General features: G+C 43.0%; 1 protein-coding gene across 8 annotated transcripts in view; it reads right to left on the bottom strand.

The window, feature by feature from the left end:
- Window positions 1–22884, bottom strand: part of RUBCN (rubicon autophagy regulator) — a 74432-nt gene that overhangs the window by 20266 nt on the left and 31282 nt on the right. For 7 of the 8 annotated variants that reach the window (XM_023551682.2, XM_023551683.2, XM_023551686.2 and 4 more), the window contains 9 exons: window positions 12361–12444; window positions 10685–10844; window positions 9766–9872; window positions 8382–8532; window positions 7209–7739; window positions 3207–3302; window positions 2349–2464; window positions 1451–1661; window positions 906–1007 (listed from right to left, as the gene is read on the bottom strand). In XM_023551682.2, coding sequence (XP_023407450.2) covers window positions 906–1007; window positions 1451–1661; window positions 2349–2464; window positions 3207–3302; window positions 7209–7739; window positions 8382–8532; window positions 9766–9872; window positions 10685–10844; window positions 12361–12444 — 1558 coding nt within the window. The remainder of the gene's footprint in view (window positions 1–905; window positions 1008–1450; window positions 1662–2348; window positions 2465–3206; window positions 3303–7208; window positions 7740–8381; window positions 8533–9765; window positions 9873–10684; window positions 10845–12360; window positions 12445–22884) is intronic. The other variant, XM_064293804.1, reaches the window with a different exon arrangement.

The raw sequence follows: 22884 nt of genomic DNA, 5'->3' as shown, positions 1-22884 counted from the left end.
AAGTATCCCTTGGTTTTACCCAGAGATCAAAACCAAACCAAACCTGTTGCTGTCGAGTTGATTCCGACTTATAGCGACCCTACAGGACAGAGCAGAACTGCCCCACTGGGTTTCCCAGCTGGTGGATTCGAACTGTCGACATTTTGGTTAGCAGCCGAACTCTTAACCACTGCACCACCAGGGCTCCTTTAACCACAGGGGAAGACCTTATGTCCCTGAACTGTTTTTTGTTTGTGGGTTTATTTCCTTCACTGATGGGAACTTGAAGACATCTGTGATTTGCAGGAAGGGGACTTTAACCTGCTGGAACACAGCTACCTCCCCAGGTTAGGACCCTCCCTTTCTCTATGCAGATGCTTCCAACAACAACAAGAGTCTAGGATTCTGGCGAGTTAGCCCTGGTTGGACAGAAAATAAAAGCTCTACTCTGTAAACCTGATTGTTACCCTTTTTGCTTTCCCCCCCACCATGACTCTTTTTGTCCTTTTCTCTTGGAATTATAATAAAGTTGCTTTTGAAAACTTCAAAACAATTTCAGTTGTGTTATGCAGGACAAGAGAATAGGACAAATTTCCTGTAGGTTCGGGCCAGCCCTTGGTTACTAGGAGGAACAATCAGAGTGAGAATCCAAGAGAAAGGTGCAACTTGAGGAATAACTGGGACTTCCACAGGCAGCCCACTCCACCTGGGCTGCTTCCTTTCAATGTTCTTTTCTGCTTACATCTTAAAGGGTTTTTGTTCTTAGCAAGAGAGGTTGTCCCTTATGATCGCCAACAATATTCCATAATGGACCATAATGAAGATCCCTACTTAGGGAAAACTTCACAGTCTCTGATTCAAATTGGGAAAAAAAAAAAAAAAAAAAGCTAATGAAAGCTTTCTTGTAACAAATTGTCACTTCTTACCTTGGATTTCTAATTCGTCAACCTCATCAGCAGAGCCAGAGTCAGAGAACTGTGTTGAATCACGTGAACTGAACTGCGAGCTGCTGGAAGTGACCCAAAAGCCTGTTACGCAGGGAGAGAAAAAAAAGTGTAAAACAGGAGACAAAGTGTTCTCCTATCCCTTCTAGGGTCACAATGAAAGGAACCTCGTAGGACCTCAACAGGGAGAAGCAAACAGAACCTTGGCTAGTAACGTGGAATCCAGTTCTTACTGGTCTACTCCCCAGGAAGTTTCATGTAAATAGAAGGTACTCCTATCTGGGAAGAGAATCTGGGACCAGCAGTCTTAGCTCTCATATCAGAAATCCATTTTGAAAAGAAGTTGTTTCTGAGATAGGAAATGGACAAACTCCAGGACAAGCATTCCTAGTTTGCTAGAAAAAAAATTAGAACACCATAGAAATATCTTTCTGACAGCAGAAGATCCCTTAGCCTGGGGATAACCCCAAATGAAGACAAAAAAGGAAGTCCAGCAGGCGCTAAAGGTGTTCACAGGCCTCACTCACTTCCATGTTCAGCCTCCTGGTACCCAGGGAACAGGTTCTTCGTGCGGATCTGCTGGCGACGAAGGCGAATCTTCTGTTTCAGTTCCTGGATCTCTCTATCGCTGTCTTCCTCCTCCTCTTCCTCTTCTTGCAGGCACTGGCTCATCATGTTGCACTTCATTAGCTCAATGGCGGCAATCAAGGACTCTGAGATGCTGAAGTGGGCATTCTCCTGGGGGGAGGGGAGCAGCAAAGAAGTTGCTGGGCAAGGGTCTGGGAGTAACAAATATCTCACTGATTATAATGTCGGAAAATGGAGCTTCTAAGATATGCACTGCTTTTATTAAAAACACTCTGGGGAAATGCACACTTCAGGAAAGCTGATGGCCAGAAAACCTGTTCCATATTCTCTTTGCTCTCATGCCTGTCCCTTCCTTTCTCACTTTCTACATAAAAATATGATAGACAAGAAGCCTAGGATTTCTTATTAGGGTCTGTCCTAAACACATACACCTTTACACATAGTATTAATTAAATGTGATATTTCACAATAAAGTGCTTTGCAAACTATAAAATGCTACATGGGTGTTATTTATTACATAGCTGAGCCTTAGAACAAAATATAGAAGCTGATTCTGGGAAATACCATTTACGTAAGGTTCTAGATTCAGGGCAACAACTATCACGTGGCTAAGATTCAACGCCTCACTGCCCAAGGTGGCTTCTAAGACAAAATCAGTATAACGTTTCTAGATCCAGTGAGGAGCACACACTCCCTAAAGAGTTTTCCAGAAATAGAACTCGTTGAAGTTATGTTCACTATAGTCTGAACCCGTGTCACTGCTGTGTCCCCAAAATTTCATCGGTTCAAATGCCACCATTGTCCCTCAGGCCAGATCTCCCAACTCAGATCTCTCACCTTTTCCAGGTCTGCACAGCTGCCAAAGTCCTGCTCAGAGAGGTAGCTGATGAGGGACTGCCCTTCTGATGGCTGGCGGAACATGCCTTCCCCTGAGCACAGATACTGACCACCTTCTGTGGGAAAACGAAATGTGGATGTCAAAATCTGAGTTAGAACGCAAATCTGTAACAGCCAAGCTTCTTCGAGAAGTCTGAAGATTTTACCACTAAAGATGCTCCCAAGTCTTCCCAGGTAACAGGGAATTAGAGGTTGGAAAGAAGATGTCTGCCTTCTAAAGAAATTTCTCTGAATCTCAAATCCCAGAGCACTAAATCCCTTGGTTAGAGAATGCTGGAATAAACGGAGAGAGCCCAGCCTCAGGTGGTGACAACAGACAATCTTTTCACCACTTAAATTTAAAGATGACATACTCTCCCTTCTACCGGACAAGAAAACAAACAAACAAAAGCCTTTTGCTATGAGTCAGAAAAGAACACAAAAGGCTTTCTACCCTGGATGATTTCAACGTGGAGTTTGGCCTCCGGTAACTAAGCCCAGCTACTCAAAGGCCTCTTTTCAAGGTCCTCTCATCCACTCAGAGCCCTTCTGTTTGGATCGACAGACATATGAGGGGATAACACCCATGGCGTAAGAGAGGGTGGGACCCCTAAGTCAGAGAGAAGTGAGAGAAACGGCAGGCAAATGTGATTTCTAGCACAGGGGTTGAAAATGATGAATAGGAAGGTGAAACCGGACAGTGTGTATCCACCATAGAGTTGAGATGAGCCACGAAGCTCAGAGCTTAGCAGGGACAAGGGGACTGCAGAGAAAAGAGAGACGTTCAGCTCTGGCCCTTCTGGTACGAAGCTCACTTACCATACTCCATGTACAGAGAGCTGGGTGTGCTGGCTTCACTGCTTTGGCCAGAGTAGGGCACGGAGCCTCTTAACTTCGACTTATCATTGCAGGACTCTAGTATCAGTGACCACCAGGGAGTAAAAACAAACATACAAGGTGAGTGACAGGTACGTTCCCAACTTCAGAGTTTCAGCATTTAACTGCCCCCATTCCAATACCCTCCCTAAAAGGAGCAAGGCAGCACACCAACAGGGAACAGCCCAATGATGCAGGAACACACCGCAAGAAGGAAATGGGAAGTCAGAATGATCTAAGGGGAAAGAGAAACATGACCCAGGATGGGCAACACAAAGGTGAAAAACAATCAAATAATGGATTCATGAATCTAGTTCTCTTTTCTTCCATCTTCTTACCAAATAAATGTTCCAGGAATATCAGCCAATTTCTACCCTCTTGACAAACCAATTCAGAAAACAGTCCTCAGATACAAGTTTTTCTGACACCTTGATGCTAGGTTTTTTTGTTTTGTTCTGTTTAGACCATAGATTTTAAAACAGTATCAGAAGATGTATACTCTTATATTCACTAAACAAATTCTGAATCTGAAATGTAAATTTCTCAGACCTATAAATTTAACCCAATTCTGAATTGGCAGAATAACAAAATAAAATCCAGCAACGTCCTTAAAAAAGGCATCAAGGCAATGCTTGTGAAGCCAAGGACAACGGCTGGAATTTGAGAGACCAAAGGACTCAGCCACAGGGCTATGGGTGCAGATTTACTGAAGAAGAAAAGGAGAGGTTTCAGGAGAAGGGTGGCAAAGTAGGAGGTACCTAGGGAGAAGTTTTCAAGGAATAGTGAGAGTTGGGAGTGGAGAAATAGCAACAGGCAGGGCTCTCAGGAAATGAGAAGCTGGTATTTTCAAAACGGAAATACAGATTTTCCAGTCCCACAGAAGAAGGGCAGGTGGAAAAGCAGGTGGAGCCTAAGAAATGAGCAGGATGCTCTGGGAGAATGAATGAGTTGCATCCAACCCATTTCCCTGACAGGCGGTGCCAACTTGTCAGCTGCTCCTCTTGCAAAGAAGCTGCTGTGTGGTAAGAGATAATGTTGTGTTCTCCTTGGGCCTCAAAGACTTCTGGTGGCCCTGGCTCTGCTCCTCTCTATTGAACTGAGGAGAAACCAGTGAGGGGACTTTGAGATCCCCAGTGAAACTTAGTGCACAACACAAACCCCAACAATAACAACCTACTTCTTCACAACATACGGCCATCCAGCTTTCACTTTGGGCTTGCGACCTCCTGATGTTGCCCGTTCAAATGAACAGCTCTATATCTTAGAGAGTCTCCTTATAACCTGATGCAGCCAGGTCGATTCCGACTCATAGCAACCCTATAGGGCAGAGTAGAACTGTCCCCACTGGGTTTCCAAGGAGCACCCGTGGATTTGAACTGCCAACCTTTTTGGTTAGCGGCGGAGCTCTTAATATGCTCACTTGAAATCTGTCTTCTTACATAACAACAAAGCTCTTCTAAATGATGGTCTTACTTTCTCCTTTAAGAACAATGCTCTTCTAAACAGTGGTTTTCATCCAGAAAGTTTCTGATGAGGGCCTTAGATCTCACCTTTTTAGAAATTATGAAAAAAGAAGTCATTGGCAGCTCCAGCTACTAAATAGTGGTGCTGCAGACTTTATTTCTCTTTAACCGTCTCTTTCCTAAGCTAACACACCCAGTGGCTTCACCCATTCCCAGGAGGCCAGGGTTTTCAGCTCCTCCTCACCATTCTGTCTTACAGACACATTCCAGTATCAGTATTTCCTTGAATTATGGTATCCAGAGTGGAACACAAATCTGAGTTTAAACACTACCAGGAAAACCAAGGAAAAAGACTTAAGTCACTAGAAAAATTCTGTGCAATGGATTGAATGGGAGGAGAGGAAGACAGGTGAAAGGAAATGGAAATTGGGGGCTCCAGGAGAGGCAACACACATGCACCTATATCGAAGACCACAGAAAGGGGAGAAAACACATTCTGGTATTAATTCAAGGAAAAGAAAATAATCCAATAGTAAGTACCCAGTTATATGAAAAATTTTGCCACCGATTCATCATGATGCCTGAGACATATAGCAGGCCTCAGTTTCACCTCTGGGCTGAACAGAATTGGTCATTCTTGCTCTGCCTCCCAGACACTGCTGGGAGGCTGAATTAGGCATTTGGAAGTTGTGGGCAGAAAACATATCATGCAAAATACCAGTGTCATTTTATAGACAGGTTCAACCATCATAGCAGGACAGACTAGCCAGACTTGATTTGACACCAGAATGGAAAAGTAGGTTCTGAAGTAAGCAAGATGGTCACAGAGGAGCGGAAGAAAGAGGAGGTGGAGGACAGAAAGGAGGAGGACTGGCTCCCAAACCTGCAATGGGATCTTCAACTATAATGGTGATATTCCTGGGGCCTCCTGTAGGTAGAAAGACAGGTCCAGAGCAAACAAGAATAGAGAGAGAGAGAAAAAAAAGAGTGTCCTTTTACCTAACAAAGGTGGGGACCTAGCTTGTGAGAGGGAACCCTCATGCTGAAGGAGGAAATGACTTGTACAAGAAGCTTCGTAGGACCCACGCTCCCTCAGGCTCTTCTGCATAGGTTTTCCTGGCTCCCTTTCCCAATGCAGGTTACCGTGGTTTCTGGAATCCAAGTGGATTCAAGAACGGGGGCAGGGAAGTTTTACATGCTCAGAGGCCAGTGGCCTGAATACACTAGATACAAGCCCCACAACAGGAGATGTGAAGCAAGGATCTAACCCAAGCACTCTTCACATCTAGGGAAGCTGGTGGGAAGACAGGCTTTGAGTTGGAGATTTTTTTCCAAAAGAATTCCAGTAAGTCAAACCAGATTCTTGAGGGAAAACATAGACAAAGCGTTTTCATTCAGAAAGTTTCTGATGAGGGCCTTGGATCTCACCATTTAGAAATTACAAAAAAAGAAGTCAATGGCAGCTCCAGCTACTAAAGGAAATCTTTTCTTGCGTGTCTTTTTACCTTTTTTATATTTTATTTTTGGAGCTTCACCAACCAGAACTGACTCTGAACACAAAGGTCCATGTTGTACTTGTCATTAGGGAGATTCTTCTATAAACGAACCCAACCAAAGCCTGCCAGATACCAACAACCTGGGAAAGATGATGGCAGAGAGATGGCAAAAGCAATGGTAGCCACCTTCCCCATGTCTAGGCTGCTCGCTGCTACCAGCTGGGCTTTCTCTGGGAGGTACCCATGGCCAGGACCTCCTTACGTGCCTGCCTCTCAACCTGAATTAGTGAGGCAGCAGTCAGCCCCACCTACTTACTTACTAGGTCACATCACCCACACTTGCTCACACCCCTAGTTTTAACTGTTCTTGTTGTTAGGAGCTGTCAAATTGATTCTGATTCATAGCAACACCTCGTGACAGAGTAGAATTGCCCTATTGGGTTTTCTAGGCTGTGATCTTTACAGGAGCAGATTGCCAGATCTTTTCTCCCATGAAGCTGCTGGGTGGGTTCGAACAGCCTACCTTTCAATTAGCAACTGAGTGCTTAACCTTTGCGCCACCACAGCTCCTTAATTTTAATTAAGAAACCCAAATATCACTTTGCCTTTCTCATATTGGAATTACATCCTGACCAAACTTCTAAGGAATCACAGAAAGAGGAGGAATTTGACGGAATTATTTTTAAAGCTCGTTAGTAATTCCCCTCGATCTGAGAGATACATTTAAAACTTGAACTGCCATGACTATTGTCTGATGCTCAGGAAAACATTTAATATTTAGTGACGTATCAAGGAGTGAACCTAAAGATGCCTCACAGAGATTTCTTGAGTATCCATATTATGTTACCGACTTCTCTCTTTCATCCTAAGCAGGGTACCTGTCATGGCATCAGAAACACAACTTCTCTTCCTGCCAGCTGGAGAGCCCCAGGAACAAATCTCCCTGCTACCCTAAATCCAGGAGGCCACCTGGCGTCTATCATTACCTGCGGCTCCGCTGGAGATAATGTTGGTATCTGAATGAGAGCGAGTGTGGTTCTTTTTTGTTCCACTGGTGACCGTGAGGGTCTGCCCCTCTGAGTAGCTGGACCTGCGAAGGACACTAGACAGCTGACTCTGCCCATCTCCCTCCTGGTCCCCCAGAGAGGAAGCAGCAGAATCTGGCTTCTGGGAGCTGCTGGAGGAGAACAAATTGAAGCCACTGCTCTCAGTGTTGCTGCTTTGACTCTGACAGCTGGCGGTCCGGCTTCGGGGGTCCTGGTTGCCGATGGCCAGGTACTCGGGCCCCTCACTGGCATCACTTGGGGATTCATTCTGGCTGCTGACCCAGGATGCCTCTACGGGGCTGGTCAGAGTGCTGGAGCTCATCTCATTTGGGGATATGGGAGAATCCCTGGCTAACGCAGAGATTGAAAGCAGAGAGGCTTGAACGGGTTGATCCTCTGCCAGTGAGACGTGTCCTCTGTTTTCTTGAGGTTTCCGGGAAGGGCCAGAGAGTGAAAATGAAGATTTTCTCTCTGGGACATAAAAAGAAAGGGAAGAGAAATGTGGGCTGGAATCCTGTGGTACTTCTTTCACAAGGGCTTTTTCTACAACTAAGGACCAAACCCCCATGGATAATGGACCCAACTCCAAGGACCACGTTACACATAGCATCGCCTCCAAAAAGGTCAATAAAGTAAAATAAAAAATTATTCAGAAGCAGCTAAGTCAAGTATGTGGGCTCCTGAGACAGTGGCTGCATTGCTTATTAGTGTGCATGTCCATCTGTAAAATGAGCGTAAATAGTAATACCTACCTCATAGGACTGTTACGAGGATCAGGGAGAAAATAATACATAGAAATTGATTACAACAGAGCCTGGCACATGGCAGGCACTCAGTGACTGTTAACTATTATTGTTTAAATGCCTCCTTGGCAAGGTGAATGAGAAACCCAGGAGAATTTAAAAACATCTCTTTCTTCTGTTAATTAAATGATGCTACTGAATTAGCTTAGGCTAGTTGCTATGTAACTTTCTAAGATATCATTATTAAGACATGAAGTTTGACAAACTGCACCAACCCAAGGCTCTATACTCAGTCTGTGAGCATGAACAAAGTCTTCTACATTCAAGGGCCACGGGAACACGTAATACCCACACCTTCCCACCCCCTTACCATGGTTGAGCATGGATTGGTGGAGGCTAGAGAATGACCCAAAGTAGGAATGCTGAGTGTAACTGGTTGGAGGGGTATATGTGGAACCAGGCAGTGCTGTCAGGCTCTGGCTCTTTGTCACCAACAGTGGGCTCTCATGCTTCCTGGCAAACTAAAAAAAAAGAGGAAAAAAAAAAAAAAGAGTGTGAGAGACAAGGCTAGAGGCCCTCAGGGAGGGGCACTCAGCACCGCAGCAATGCTGGTAGAAGCTGGCCTTTGGCAGCAGCCCTGGACTGTAGACATAGCATGTTGTTGTCGTTAGGTACCATCGAGTCGATTTCTGACTCATAGCAACCTCATGGGACAGAGTAAAACTCCCCCATAGGGTTTTCTAGATTGTAATCTTTATAGGAGCAGATTGGCAGGTCTTTCTCCCATAGAGCTGCTGAGTAGGTTCGAATCAACCTCTCAGTTAGCAGCTGAACACTTAAACATTGCACCGTCAGGCTCCTTGCAGACACAGGATAGCTACCCTCTATTATACTCAGCTGTTTCTAAGAGAAACCTCAAAGTCTTGCCATATACCACAGCTTCTGCTTCTGGGTGGTCAAACTGGGAGTGCCTTGATCACACAGGCAGCACAACAAAGTGCTTAAGACTTTATGTGTGCCATCAGAAGTTGACAGACCGGGGATTCAAATCCCAGCCCCCTCACTTATAAGCTATTTGGTCCAAATCTGGGGCAAGTGACTTCTCTTCTCTGTGCTTCCGTGGTCTCCTTTATAAAATGAGATTAACGTCTACCTTCACGAGTTGTGAGGATTAAATGTGACGATGCAGATATTGTGCACTGCACACGCCTGGCATACAGAAAGTAAGTATTCAATGGATGGTAACCAAGAACCAAATTAAAACAAGCAGGACAGCTAGGGAATCCCTTCTAACAGGAGTAAGGGCTCTGATTCCATTCTAGTGGAGATACTGACTAGTCTATTAGTGATGGGGTGAGTGATTAGAGAGTTAACTATAAGCAACAAAAGTTTCTTTATACTTCACGGTTATAAATGATCCTGTGTAATACTAGACCATTCTGTAAACTCTACTCCTGATTCGGAATCATCCCTCTTCTCTTCAACCCTCCGTCAAGTCTGCCTTTAGGGAGGTGATTTCTCAGACTCAGGATCCCAAAAGTTTAAAAAAAACAGACTCTCCCTTCCAAACAGACCTAAGCTTAGACTTTTTACTTCAGTAGGTATTTGATGGTCCCTCCCCCTTCTCTCCAATCATTTTTTTTTTTAACGAAAGCCTCTCAGTTCACAACTGCCTAACTGAAGAAGCAGAGAGTTACATCATGGTGAGACCCAGAGGCCCAGCACAGACACGGATGACGCCTTGCCCCGTTTACCATAGATGCATCGATCTGAGCCAGGAGGCGGGGGTTGTTCTGTTCCACTGCTTCCAGGCACTGGAGCATGGCCGTGACATGAGCGTCACTTAGCAGGAAAGCAGTATCTGGGGAGAGAAAAACCACCACAGGGGTGGAGCCCAACAGGCAGATCTTTAGCTTCCTTCTATGGTCCTGGTAGCTAGCTCAGGGAAGGAGAGAGGGAGAAGGTACAAATGATTTGAAGAGAATCATGCCACTGTGGGGAGAAGGGGAATCAGGGATAAGTACAGTACAGGAAAGGCTAAGTAACGTGCAGTAGAGCAAGGAGGCCAAGACAGGAGGCTTCAGCATGAGAAGGACCTAAATGAATTGGAAATGGAACAACCAGAATAACAGAATGTTGACACATTATGAAAAACATAACTATTATCACTTAACAATTTGTATAGAAATTGTCAAATTGGAACCTAATTTATTGTGTACACATTCACCAAAAATACAATAAGATATTATTTTAAGAAAAGAAAGACCTAGATCTGAATTCTGGTTCTACCATTCATTAGTGGTGTGACTTTGGCCAAGTCACCTAATCTCCTTGAGCTGTTTCCCCGATTGGAAAATAGGGGTAAAAATACTCATCTCTTAGGGTTGTTGTGAAGAGTACATGTATAAAATTATATACAGTGAGACTCTCAATAAATGGTAGTTATGCTTATTGGTTTGTATGTATCCAAGTAGGGGAATTCTTAGCATAAAGTGTAATTATGCTTTTCATGGGAGGTGAGAGGGAAGACTGGATACGTTTCTAATTAGAATCTCTATGGCATCAAGTGATGTAAGAGGCCCTTCAGGGTTAGAGAGGTCTATGGAGGAAGAGTGAGGTGGAAGAGAATGAGGAGGCATATGCAACAATCCCGGTTAAGTGACCTCCACCTACCTGTGTAGAACTTTCTGATGTACTGTCTATCCCCGAGCAGAGGCCGGAGCTGGGCTGAGAGACAGTGGCACCGCAAGCTGTGCTGCAGCCACAGCTCTGCGATGGCACGCTCACTCACGTCGTCAGTGCTGCTCTGGCTGTTCTCATGCAAGCTGATGAACTGGGAGGCAAAGAGGCATAGAGTCAAAGCATAAATTCTGGAAGATACTGCAAGATGGAGGCTTAGTGGCCTCAGAATTAAACTGAGATAGGTAAGGGAAGGTAATCGGAGGTATTTTTCCTCTAGCTTGCATCTAGAAGTTACTGAGGAAGGACAGGGAAGGAAGAGATTAATGGTGTCACTGCTGGATTGGGCCACTGGTGAGGAACTGTGCATTGAAGACCTGATGCGAGGCTCCGGGAGAGGACAAAGCTTCTAGATCTGGATCTTTATGCTTTAACTCCAAAGAGGCACTGTTCTGGTATATTTAAGGAAGGATGGACTTGACCTCTTTGCTTCCCTCACAGACTCCTGGCGGCCTCTAGAAGAGAATGTGACAAAAGCCTGGGGGAAAGAATCTAGGAAAAATGCCACCAAAGGTTCTCCAGCAAAGAGAAGCCATTTGAGCACCTCTTTCTGGTTCTACCCACAGTGTTCTCTATTTGGAACATCCTTCTATTTGGCTGTTTCTAAAGCAAGGTCTTACAGCCCAAGATCAAAAAGTAAATGAATAGCAATCTTAGTGTATGGATGGTATGTCCTCCTAAAAGGGAACATCCACAGCAACGTATTTAAGAAAAGGAAGCTGGACGAGGACTTGGTGAGAAAAATAAGGTGAGAAGGACAAAGAAAATCTACACAGAAAATCACCAGGCTCTGGCGTTTTCTCACAAAAGCAGGCCAGTGTGACGCCCTGTGATTTGGTTCCCTGATCATCTAGAACCAAATCACCTTTCTTGACATCATCTCAGCAATGACTGTGGTGGGGTAAACATGAAGTAAAACCAGCCATGTATTAGCAAGTGTTGAAGAAGGGTGATGGGTATTTGGGGGTTTATTTCACCATTGTTTCTAATTGTGTATATATTTGAATTTTTCCATCATAAATAGTTAAATAAATACATAGATAAATTTGACAGCAACTGTTCTAGAACAGCAAGCCGAGAGGACAAGAGAGTAGGGTGTGACAACAGTAGCCAAAGCTGTTAGGAACACATCTGAGTCCATCTGACACTGGCCTCCAGAAAGCTCACCTCTCTTTCTAACTGGCGAGCCCTCCTCTTTGAACACTTATCAGCATATTAGTCCCACTCCCCTGACCATTGCAGGGAACTCCTTGTCATTTGCCCTCATTCTTAAAAGCTTTACTCTGATTTCATGTATAGGAATCTCAAAACCTTCTCGCCCCTCCCCCAAAGGAGAGAAAGTGACCTGGAGCAATGGGTTTATGAGGTTTTTTTTTTTTTTTTTTTTTTTAAAGCAAGTAACATTCCCATTCAAATTACCTCTATGGGAGGATAATTTCACCCCTATGGGGATAATTTCCTCCCTATGGGGATAATTTCCTATCCTATCCTTCTTAGTAAGAAACTTGACACACTCCATTCTTCTAGCCTAAGAGACTCTTCAGAAGAACATCAAACAATGAAGTCTTGTGGTTACACCCCAGCACGCCCACTCTTCCTTCACTCCTTACCTTCTCCACATGCAGGGCTGAGTGGGGACTGAGCCACCGAATGTCTTTCACAAACTGCCAGTAATCTGTCTGGCCGCAACACACCTGAGGGAACGCACAGGGTGAGCAAATCACTACCATTGGGGGCCAAATCTAGCTCTAGTGTTGACATTCAAAGAAAGAAAAAAGGGCATAACATTCACGTGCCTCAGTAACGGTTCTCAGCAGCAGTCAAAGGAATAAATACATATTGTCACCTCTTTGAAGGACAATTCTTAAAATTTATTATAATAATTCTTTTGAACAGGTAATACAGGCTTTGATACAAAAGGTTATGCAGGGAGCCATTAGAGAAATGCAAATTAAAACTACGATGAGACTTCATCTCACACCAGCAAGGCTGGCATTAATCCAAAAAACACAAAATAATAAATGTTGGAGAGGCTGCGGAGAAATTGGAACTCTCATACACTGCTGGTGGGAACGTAAAATGGTACAACCACTTTGGAAATCTATCTGGCGTTATCTTAAACAGTTAGAAATAGAATTACCATACAACCCAGAAATCCCACTCCTCGGAATATACCCTAGAGATACAAGAGCCTTCATACAAACAGATATATGCACATCCATGTTTATTGCAGCTCTGTTTACAATAGCAAAAAGCTGGAAGCAACCAAGGTGTCCATCAACGGATGAATGGTTAAATAAATTGTGGTATATTCACACAATGGAATACTACGCATCGATAAAGAACAATGACGAATCTCTGAAACATTTCATAACATGGAGGAACCTGGAAGGCATTATGCTGAGCGAAATTAGTCAGAGGCAAAAGGACAAATATTGTATAAGACCACTATTATAAACTCTTGAGAAATAGTAAACCTGAGAAGAACACATACTTTTGTGGTTACGAGGAGGGGATGGAGGGAGAGTGGGAGGGGGTTTTTTATTGATTAATCAGTAGATAAGAACTGCTTTAGGTGAAGGGAAAGACAACACTCAATACATGGAAGGTCAGCTCAACTGGACTGGACCAAAAGCAAAGAAGTTTCCGGGATAAAATGAATGCTTCAAAGGTCAGCGGAGCAAGCGCGGGGGTCTGGGGAACATGGTTTGTGGGGACTTCTAAGTCAATTGGCAAAATAATTCTATTATGAAAACATTCTGCATCCCACTTTGAAATGTGGCGTCTGGGGTCTTAAATGCTAACAAGCGGCCATCTAAGATGCATCAATTGGTCTCAACCCACCTGGAGCAAAGGAAAATGAAGAACACCAAGGCCACACGACAACTAAGAGCCCAAGAGACAGAAAGGGCCACATGAACCAGAGACCTACATCATCCTGAGACCAGAAGAACTAGTTGGTGCCCGGCCACAATCAATGACTGCCCTGACAGGGAGCACAGCAGAGGACCCCTGAGGGAGCAGGAGATCAGTGGGATACAGACCCCAAATTCTCATAAAAAGACCAAACTTAATGGTCTGATTGAGACTAGAGGAATCCCGGCGGCCATGCTCCCCAGACCTTCTGTTGGCACAGGACAGGAACCATCCCCGAAGACAACTCATCAGACATGAAAGAGACTGGTCAGCGGGTGGGAGAGAGATGCTGATGAAGAGTGAGCTAATTATATCAGGTGGACACTTGAGATTGTGTTGGCAACTCTTGTCTGGAGGGGGGATGGGAGGATAGAGAGAGAGGGAAGCCGGCAAAATTGTCAAGAAAGGAGAGACTGAAAGGGCTGACTCAAGAGGGGGAGAGCAAGTGGGAGTAGGGAGTGAGATGTATGTAAACTTATATGTGACAGACTGATTAGATTTGTAAACATTCACTTGAAGCTTAATAAAAGTTATTAAAAAAAAAAAAGGTTATGCAGGGAGATTTGACTCCCAGCATGACAGCGTGAGGAGCCCCACTGACCCACTCCTCAATGAGACTGGTGAAAATTATTAAAAAAAAAAACAATCATTCAAAGCATCTGGAAATGGTTCTGAGGGAAAACAGCAAATGAAGAAGCATCTATCCAAAATAATCTATGAAAATTCAGTAACAAGGCAAGAGTGTGTGGTATTGAAACCAAAACCATCCCCCTGCGGTCCCCCCTCCCCGCCCTCCCCGTTCCACTCAGCAGGGCAGAGACTCCACTCCAGATAGCTGGAGCCAAGGACACAGGGCTCCATCTCCCCTCATCTCCCAGCTGAAGAGCTTTTTTCACAGGAGGAGCAGGACTTGACTTCAACACTTCTCATCCTGCCCCCAGCTGCCTGCTGCTGCGACTAAGTCCAGGACACGTGAGGTCAAGAGGTGGGGGCTCCCTTCTTCCGCAAAACCCCCGCTCACGTTACAGAGGCTCCACCTCGGGCATAGCACGCTGAGAATACTGGGACACTGACAGTCCTTCCCCTGACTCAGGAGTTCCATGCCAGGAGAAGCAAGTCAAGCAGACCTCAGGTTGCTACCCCCCTCCACTGGGTGCTTAGCTCCTAGAGCAGAGGAGTCACTCAGAGAAAGATGGCGATTATTTCCACCCCCTGCTCCAGAGCCCTACCTCAGAGATTTTGTCACTGGAGAGAAGCAGGCCATAAAACAGATTGCTACTAATCTCTCCCCAGAGGGAGAGGAGCTGACTTCATTTGCAACAGAGCATGGAGAAATTTAAACTTAAGAGAGTTCTCAAGAACAAAGGAGGTTGTAGTGAAGACAACTGGGTGGAGATTCGTGGATCTAATGAAGACACAGCCTAGACTTTAGGCCTGCTAGTTTGTAGAAAGAACCAGAGAATACAACAGCTGGGAGAAGCTCTCCAGGGGTCAAAACTAATATCACACACTTAAATCACTTACAAGAGAACTTCAACAAGATTAACAGCTGACTTCTCGGCAGAAACAATGGTGGACAAAAGCCAGTGGAACAACATATTCAACTGTCAACCAAGAATCCTATATTCAGCAAAGCCGTCTTTCAAAATATGGGCAAAATAAAGACATTCCCAAATAAACTAAAACTGAGAGAATTTACTGGTAGCAGAATGTCATGGATTGAATTGTGTCCCCCCAAAATATCTGTCAGTTTGGCTGGGCCATGGTTTCCAGTATTGTGTGACTGTCCACCATTGTGTATCTGATGTGATTTTCTTATGTGTTGTAAATCCTATCTCTATGATGTTGATGAGATGGGATTAGTGGCAGTTATGTTAATGAGGCAGGACTCAATCTACAAGATTGGGTTGTGTCTTGAGCCAACCTCTTTTGAGAGATAAAAGAGAGAAGTAAACAGAGAGACATGGGGGACTTCATACTACCAAGAAAGTAGCACCGGGAGCAGTGTGTCCTTTGGACCTGGGGTTCCTGTGTGGACAAACTCCTAGAACAAGGGAAGATTGATGACAAAGACCTTCCTCCAGAGCCAACAGGGACAGAAAGCCTTCCCCTGGGGCTGGCACCCTGAATTGAGACTTCCAGCCTACTAGACTGTGAGACAATAAACTTTGTTAAAGCCATCCACTTGTGGTATTTCTTTTATAGCAGCTCTAGATAACTAAGACAAAGACCCACCTCACAAAAAATACTAAAGGAAGTTCTTCAGGCTGAAACCAAGTGACCCCAGGCAGTTATACACATGTACAAACAAAAGGGCTATATAATGAAAACAATCTGTATTCTACCCCCATCTCTCTACCATTCAGTTCTGTAAAACGTAATTCTTAAAATTAGTGAAGAGGTATTTGTTAGAAGCCAAAGATGGATGTCTTCAGTTCCTACTGCAAGCAAAATTAAGTACAGAAAGGCTTGTTTCTTTCATGCTACCAGGGTCAGGTAAGAGCTGTATTTACAGCCAAAGAACACTCACCCTGAACATAATAACAGGCTGCCGATGAGTTCATTCTGACCTATAGCGACCCTATAGGACATAGTAGAACTGTCCCATAAGGTTCCCAAGGCAATAAATCTTTACAGAAGCAAAATGCCACATCGTTCTCCTGTGGTGCAGCTGGTAGGTTCGAAGCAGCAACCTTTTGGTTAACAGCTGAGCACTCTAACCAGTGTGCCACCAGGGATCCTCAAACATAATAACAAAATCTTTGTATCTTGAAACCCTACTTATGTCAGTTGTACTTGTTGCTATCATTTCACACTTACATGACTATGCACATTGATAAAACGAGTGCGGTTTTATGAACAGTAAGTAGTTTGCTCTGAAAAGCCTCAGCAAAGGTAAGTCACCATAAAAACTTAACGTCAAATTAGGTGGGGGCAAGACAACTTTCCAAGCACGTAGTGGCTCCTCTTTCATGGTAAGAGGAATGTAATTTTTCTCCTATCATATTGGCAACATTCAAAAAGTTTAATATTGGCCAGGGTCTGGAGAATTCAATATATTCTTATACATTGTTGGTGACAGTGTAAATAGATATAACTTCCCAGCGGGCAGTTTAGCAACAGCTCAAATGCATACACCCTTTAACCTAGCAATTCTACTTCTAGGAATTTATCCTACGAATATTCTCATTCAGGCAAAATGAACTAAATACAAGGTTATTCACCATAGTAAATGATTAGAAGCAATCTAAACGTCCATCGACAGGAGACCGGTGAAATAAATTATGGTCCATATATATAATAGAATGTCATAAAATGACAGCTGCAAAAAAAAAAAATAGGGAAGTTCTTTACATACCAATTTAAAATGATTTACAAGATCAGTGAAAAATGCAAGATGCAGAACAATGATGACAGTATGCTAGTATTTGTATAAAAAAACAAGAGGTATGGCAGAGAAAATTATTATATTTTCTCTTATAAGCATAAAAATTCTCTGGAAGGAAACTAGTAAACAGTAGTTACCTATGAGATGAAAAAGGAACAAGACTTTTTATTGTACATGGTTTTATACTTTTTGATTTTTTTAACCATGTAAATGCATTACCTATTAAAAAAATAAATATTTTTCAAGCAAATTATAGGATCATATGTACAGTACGATCTCAATATTTTTTAAGAAGCACACAAGTGCATAGAAGAAAAGGTGTAAGAAAAATCTACCCAAACATTAAGAGTAGTTACTATTACTTGGTGTTGAGATTATGAGTGGTATTTATTTTCTTCTAAATTCTTTTTGACACTTGCTAAATTCTTAACAAATAGACCCATATTACTTATATAGCCGGAGGCAAAAAACACAGAGGTCTTTTTGTTACTCTCATTGTTGTTCTAAACTGGGACTACATTGCCATCTATGCTGCCAAGAACAGGTTTCTTCTTTGTGATAAAGAATCCTTTCACTTCTATTCAGCTGAGAAATCTCAGGACCACACAGAAGTAATCCACATTTCTAAGGGCAGAAAAAAAAACCCCAAAAACCAAACCCAGTGCCGAGGTCATCAAATATTCCTTGCCTTGTAGAAAGTAGCCAATGTTGGCTTTCAAGGAAAATCTTCCCTCTAAGAATATGATGTTATTGCTTTCTTTCCTAAGGCCTTGAGTGATTTAAAAAAATACAACTCACACTCCGTAACACATGCGTACGAAAGCACAGAGATCTGACCAGCACGAATCACTGTATCCCTTGCCCCTTTCCAAGGGCACATACAACACCCAGAATAGCTTCCTGATGACAGAGCAGTCAGGAGCCTTTGAAAGCCTTACATCTTTGGTAGGAAATGAAAGGGAAAAACAAGTCCTTGACAGACTTTAATTTTTAGATCTTTAAAAGGCAGAACAGAGTAGCAGTGAATTGGCCTGGATCTTTTGTTTTTGATTCTTCCTACTAGAGCCTGTAGTTGCGATGAGTTGCGTGTGTATGCCAGATGTGCCTGGTTTGCTCTGCTTCTACTTATTACCACTACTGCTATTTTACAGGTGGCCGTATACTTTAACATTTTCATTTTAACGACCAGATGCCTTCACAGATATTATCACTTTACGTTAATATTGCTTTGCATTAACCAAGCATCTTTCATTTAAGCATTTCAATGACTTTTTTATTTCATCACGGCGCATTTTCTCTTTATGGTACAGAGGGCCAAACGGTCTTTCACGTTGTCTAGATGACAATGTAAAATTAGTAATATAGCCAAGGAAAGGATCGTTTTGCTGTTAAGATCCTGATAGCCAGTGCTTCACCCATTAAATGGCAGTGCCACTAATCCAGTTAGCTATTTTAGTCATTTGCCTGGGAAACCTGTATTGAGTTTTTTAAAACATATTGGCCTGATTCCCAAGTTTCTGGCTTGGAAGACTGAGTAGGTGGCAATGCCACAAATTAGTATAGGAAATATCAAGAGGAAGGGCAGTCTCATGAGAGGAAATCAGTTTAGTTTTGGTTATATTGCGCTTGGCCTGCAGGACAGCCAGCCAGTTGATAAGGGATGGCAGACAGCTTGTCTTGTGGATCTAGACTTCAGCAGAGATGTCTGAGCTGGGTGTCAGCAGTGTATGGACGACAATTCAAACCACGCAGGTGAGTGAGGTTGCTTCAGAGAAATGAATAAAGAAGAGATAAGGACATAGGCAGAGCCCCATTAAAACCAAAAATCCAAAAAATTAATCTGCTCTGTAAACTTTCACCTAAATCACAATTTAAAAAAAGAAATCCAAGAGGAAGAGATTCCAGGGAAAGAAACTGAGGAGTGGGCACAGAGGTAGGAGAAAGTCTCTGTGACACCCAAAGACAATAATGCCATACAAGTGTGTGATGTTGGTCAACAGTGTTGAACACAGACAGCGTTCAAAGGAAAAAGGTTCACTGGGCACAGTGCCAGGGATGTCATTTTACTTAACAGCAGTGGCAAGATCACCAGTGGTAAGGGCAGAAACCAGACTGAAATGGGTTAATTTATTTGTTTTATAAATTCCAATGTTCATAATTATGTTTTTCATAAGATTACATGAAATTAGAAACTAAGAAAAAAAGAAAAGAAACATTTTCTAATCACCTCCTATGTGCCACAAGAGCAAATAATCGGAGAAGCTGGACTATATGAAGAAGAACGGGGAATCAGGATTGGAGGAAGACTCAGTAACAACCTGCGTTATGCAGATGACACAACCTTGCTTGCTGAAAGTGAAGAGAACTTGAAGCACTTACTAATGAAGATCAAAGGCCACAGCCTTCAGTATGGAGTACACCTCAACATAAAGAAAACAAAAATCCTCACAACTGGACCAATGAGCAACATCACCATAAACGCAGAAAAGATTGAAGTTGTCAAGGATTTCATTTTTCTTGGATCCACAATCAACAGTCATGGAAGCAGCAGTCAAGAAATCAAAAGATGCGTTGCATTGGATAAATCTGCTGCAAAGGACCTCTTTAAAGTGTTGAAGAACAAAGATGTCACCTTGAAGACTAAGGTGCGCCTGACCCAAGCCATGGTATTGTCAATCGCATCATATGCATGTGAAAGCTGGACAATGAATAAGGAAGACCGAAGAACTATGCCTTTGAATTGTGGCATTGGCGAAGAATACTGAATATACCATGGACTGCCAAAAGAATGAACAATTTGTCTTGGAAGAAGTGCAACCAGAATGCTCCTTAGAAGCAAGGAAGGCGAGACTGGGTCTTACATACTTTGGACGTGTTGTCAGGAGGGATCAGTCCCTGGAGAAGGACATCGTGCTTGGCAGAGTACAGGGTCAGCGGAAAAGAGGAAGACCCTCAACGAGGTGGATTGATACAGTGGCTGCAATCATGAGCTCAAGCATAACAATGATTGTAAGGATGGCGCAGGACCGGGCAGTGTTTCATTCTGTTGTGCATGGGGTCACTATGAGTCAGAACTGACTCAACAGGACCTAACAACAACAACAATGCACCACAAACAGTACTAGGCAAATTATGTATACTATTTTATTTATCCTTTCTATCTAACATTATGAAATAAATAGTAATAATCTCATTTTATAAATGAGAAATGCAAGATCCCAAAGTTAAGTAGCATTACCCAAGAGCTAACACTGACTGGGAGTCCCTGAGTAGTGCAAATGGTTAACACCCTCAGCTGCTAACCAAAAGGCTAGAGGTTTGAGACTACCCAGAGGTACTTCAGAAGAAAGGCCTGGAGATCCGCTTCCCCCAAAAGTAGCCACTGAAAACCCTGTGGAGCACAGATGTGCTGTGACACACATAGGGTTGCCACGAGTCGGGGCAGACTTGACAGCAACTGGCTTAGTTTTGAACGGTGACCGACAACTCACTATGTTGTCAGGCACGTCTCTAAATGCTTTTCTTGCATTATCTCATTTAATTCTAACAACTACCCCGTGAAATGAATACCACCGTTATCTCCTCGTTTTACAAATGAGGAAACACAAGCACAAGGAGCTTTGTAAGTTATCCAATATCACGTAGTTAGTGGTAAAGCTAAGATGAAAATATAAGCAGTCTGACTCAAAAGTCCATAATTTTAACTACTACGTCATTTTGGTTCCCAAGGACCTGAGCAATGAGCCTGGATTTCAATCCAAGTTCTGTCTGATTCCAGAGACCTTTGGCAGTCTGTTAAACGGTGTTGCCTCCCAATTCCTAGAATGGTGTTTAATGACAACCATTAAGAAGAATTCAGCTCTTTAAAGGGTAAAATGTTATTTTTTTTTTCCTCCATGCTTCAAATCTGTTTAAGAGACAACCATGCCAGTAGAGAAAATCTAACCTAAGGCAACTTTTCTACTCAATTCTGGAAATATCAAACAAGACTACTGGTTTAAAGGCATAATTCCAGAAGGGAGGGTGGCACATGAAATCCTACAGACTATGATTACTTTAACACCAGTTAGTTAATTAGATCTTTTCCAGTGTGACTGCTAGCTGAGAATAAATTCGGATTTAAAAAAAAAAAAGACAAGCCTGCTTGGGGAAAGGAGTTCCAGGAAAGAATACTGGCCCTGGCATGGGAGAAGCACAAGCGGTTGAGAGCACATGATTCCATGTGCATTTGTGATTTGTGAGGTTTGATTTTAAAAAAGAAAGGAGGATACCAGACCCAGTGACTCACTGGACAATTTTATCCAGAACCAAACCTTATTTAAAAGCACTTCCAAAGGAGTAATTGCCAAAGACAAAGCAAAAAAACAGTATTACTGGATTCCACTCATTACCAATATTCGAAGCTTAGAGTATTTGAGGATATAAAAAAAAAAAAAAGACACTTCATATCATTAAGTTTATATTGAAAACATTTAAGCTACAACTAAGACTACCATTCATAGACATAAAACAGCTGTCTACAAAGTAATGCTCAAATGATATTCGAAAATGACAATATGTTGTAAGTATTTCTCAGACAATTGTAAGATGGTCCTAAGAGGAAACGCTCAATGATTCATCGCCCTCATCTTTATCTTCCTCCTTCTCATCATCATAGCAAACACTTGGATAAAAACCAAAACCAAACCAAACCCAGTGCCATCGAGTCGATTCTGACCCATAGCGACACTACAGGACAGAGTAGAACTGCCCCATAGTTTCCAAGGAGCTCCTGGTGGATTCAAACTGTCGACCTTTTGGTGACCTTTTGGTTAGCAGCCGTAGCAGTTAACCACTACGCCACCAGGGTTTCCAACACTTGGATAGCTCTTACAAATGCTTCACATGTATTAACTCATTTAACCCTCACGACAACCCTAGGGGGCAGATAGAAACTATTATCTACCTTGTTTTCTTGATGAGGAAATTAAAACACAGCTAGTAAACGAATGCGGAAACCCTGGTGGTGTAGTGGTTAAGTGCTACGGCTGCTAACCAAGAGGTCGGCAGTTCAAATCTGCCAGGCGCTCCTTGGAAACTCTATGGAGCAGTTCTACTCTGTCCTGTAGGGTTGCTATGAGTCGGAATTGACTCAACGGCAGTGGGTTTTGGTTTTAGTAAATGAAGGAGCTGGAATTTTAACCCAGGCAATCTGGCTCTGCTCTTAATCACTACGTATTAACTACTCATGCCAATCCCTGCTGCTTTTTTTTTTTGTATTTTTTTTTTTAAATTGTGCTTTAGGTGAAAGTTTACAGCTCAATTTCTCATACAAAAATTTATACACGTATTGTTATGTGACACTACTTGCTATCCCTATAATGTGACAGCACACTCCCCCTTTCAACCCCGAGTTTCCTGTGTCCATCCAACCAGCTCCTGTCCCTTCCTGCCTTCTTATCCTGCCTCTAGACAGAACCGCCCGTTTGGTCTTGTGCATCTGCTTCAACTATGAAGCACTCTCATCATTTTATGTTTTATGGTCTAGTCTAATCTTTGTCTGAAGAGCGGGCTTCGGGAATGGTTTTAATTCTGGGTTAACAGAGTGCCCGGGGCTTGTTACTTCTTTTCACCTCTTGTTTTTACTAGTTATTTTTCCATGTGGTGGAGTTACCATATGTATTTGAGGATGAATTCTCACTATCCCAGCAAGAAAAGTACATCATTCTTTTTCCTATTACTAATTTGAAGTAGAGATAATAACAACACACATCTAAATTTAAGGAACGAATTAAAAATTCGAACTCAAAGAGAATCGGCAGCAGAACTGATGTCGTGTTGGGAATGAAAC

This window comes from Loxodonta africana, chromosome 1, assembly GCF_030014295.1.
Source record: "Loxodonta africana isolate mLoxAfr1 chromosome 1, mLoxAfr1.hap2, whole genome shotgun sequence".
In the NCBI taxonomy this organism is placed as follows: domain Eukaryota; kingdom Metazoa; phylum Chordata; class Mammalia; order Proboscidea; family Elephantidae; genus Loxodonta; species Loxodonta africana.
This window is presented reverse-complemented; position numbering and strand designations above follow the sequence as displayed.